The 2,053-nt window shown below is 57.9% G+C and overlaps 1 protein-coding gene across 4 annotated transcripts in view; it reads left to right on the top strand.

Annotated features, from left to right (window-relative positions):
* The first annotated feature begins 6 nt into the window (after positions 1–6).
* The window catches only part of HOOK2 (hook microtubule-tethering protein 2), a 10,943-nt gene continuing 8,896 nt past the window's right edge, over positions 7–2,053 (top strand). For 3 of the 4 annotated variants that reach the window (XM_005881558.2, XM_014529463.1, XM_014529462.1), the window contains exons 1-4: positions 7–129; positions 656–741; positions 811–883; positions 1,943–1,993. In XM_005881558.2, the coding sequence (XP_005881620.1) occupies positions 85–129; positions 656–741; positions 811–883; positions 1,943–1,993 (255 nt within the window). In that variant the 5' untranslated portion in view covers positions 7–84. The remainder of the gene's footprint in view (positions 130–655; positions 742–810; positions 884–1,942; positions 1,994–2,053) is intronic. The other variant, XM_014529464.1, reaches the window with a different exon arrangement.

Below are 2,053 nucleotides of genomic sequence, written 5' to 3'. Positions count from 1 at the left end.
GGTTGCGGGCGCTCGCTGGTGGCGGACCTGGAGGAGGCTGCGGTGCCCGGGCTCCGCGGCCGGGGTCGAATCCGATCGGGAGCCATGAGCGTGGACAAGGCCGAACTATGTGTGTCTCTGTTCACCTGGGTAGGTCGGGGGTGGGGCCAGGGGCAGGTGAGCGCCCGTTCTTGCCGCCCGGGGGCCCGGCCTTGGTTCGGCTCACCTTTCGTCCTGGGGCTGGGAGGAGGAAGGGGGTCGTCGGCTTGCTGGGCCGTTGGACTCTGGCCTGAGCACCCGCCCCTGTCACGTAGAAGGTCTGCGTGGACAGGACAGGTGAGGTCCCGCCCCTTCGTTACTGGGTCACGTGGGGCCGGGGCACAGGTGAGCTGGCCTCGTGACCCGTCGCCTGTGGGAGCAGGTGATTTGGTTCCGCCTTGGCCTGGTCGCGGGAGGTTGGTGGGACGGAGGTGAAGTGAGGCCACGCCCCCTCCGGTCCCAGGTGAGCAGAGGTCACTCCCCCAAGGACCTGGCTTGTGGAGCAACAGGCCAGCTCCTGTTCAACCGTACAAGCTCAACTGCGTGAAGTTCACGCTGACCGACAAAGTCTGCAAAGGGGAGTGGCTCAGTGACCCAGGCCCTGACGCTGCCTGTTGCGCTCTGCTCTTCCCCACAGTTGCAGACGTACCCCGTCCCATCCCCCTGTGCCAGCCCCCAGGACCTGAGCAGTGGCCTGGCCATAGCCTATGTGCTGAACCAGATGTGAGTGAGGCTGAGGGGGAGGGCCCCAGAAAGGTCTCCCAGCAGCTCATTCCACCTTCTCACCTCCAGAGACCCTTCCTGGTTCAACGAGGCCTGGCTCCAGCGCATCTCAGAAGACCCAGGTCCCAGCGGGAGGCAGAAGGTGATAGGTGGACTCGCCTGGGTTCAGACTGGTGAAGAGATGATCAGAGAAGGGTCAGATAGACATATTTCCTGGGTGATGGACAGACAGACCTGGTTAGGAAGAGGGATAGATGTCTGGTGATCAGCCAACTTTATTCCATTCATCTATCGAGCAGGCCTGGGCATGCCACAAGGAATAACAAAAACCTGCATGCACAAACATAAATGTTGACTTCCAGTGGCAATATGTTGTGTGAAGACAATAAAGCAGGCCAGGCATGAGAACAACTGGGGGTTGGTGGACGGTCACTCCAGATAGGCTGATCTCCGTGTAACATTTGGGGGAACGGTATTCCAGGCTAGGGAATAGCAAGTGCAAAGGCTCTGAGTTGGGAATGAGCTTGGTGTGACTGAGGAATGGTAGAGGAGTCTGAACAGGAAGCAAAGGAATGGTATGTGAGAGCATCAGGGGCCTGGCGGGCTGGGGCAGGGAGGCGGATTCTAAGTGCTGTGCAAAGTCAAGGAAGGGTTTTAGAAAAGGAAAGACACAACCTGGCTGGGGCTTGACAAAGCTCCCTGACTGCTTCCAGAGGAATGGAAAGTGGAAGCTGGGGTAGGGCTGATGCAGTAATGCAGGGAAGAGATAACAGTGGCTGGGGCCAAAGGGTGGTGGGACAGATGGTGATAAGTGAATGGATTCTGGGGACATGGGAACAAAGATGAGCAGGTGGATAAAAAAGGCAGGCAGGCAGGCAGGCCAGGCCTAGGAGAAGGGACATTCAGACGGAGAATGAGGCCAAACATGATGAGATGACCAGGGATTGGCAGGGGAGGTGGAAAAAAAAAAGGATGGGGTAGATAGATTCAGGGTGAGGGCTGCCTGGCCCCTTCTGGGGGGGGCTCTGGAGGGGGGCAGCCTTTAGGGTGGGATTATAGGAGAAATGGCTTTGGGGACAGGATGGAAAGAGTCTCAAGATGGATCATGGAGGCCTTGAAGGCTGCCCTCAGAGGGCCCAGCTCATCTCAGCGCCACCCCATTTCCCTCCAGCTCATGATCAAATTCCTTGTCTCTCCTCAGGTCAGCAATCTGAAGATAATCTTACAGAGCCTGGTGGAGTACTCCCAGGATGTGAGTAACTGTAAAGGGATTTAGGGGGTTGTATTGGGAGGCGGAGACGAGTCTGTGAGC

Source organism: Myotis brandtii, unplaced genomic scaffold (genome assembly GCF_000412655.1).
Source record: "Myotis brandtii unplaced genomic scaffold, ASM41265v1 scaffold680, whole genome shotgun sequence".
Taxonomy (NCBI): domain Eukaryota; kingdom Metazoa; phylum Chordata; class Mammalia; order Chiroptera; family Vespertilionidae; genus Myotis; species Myotis brandtii.
The sequence above is the reverse complement of the archived record's forward strand: the minus strand, read 5'-3'. Positions and strand labels throughout refer to the sequence as shown.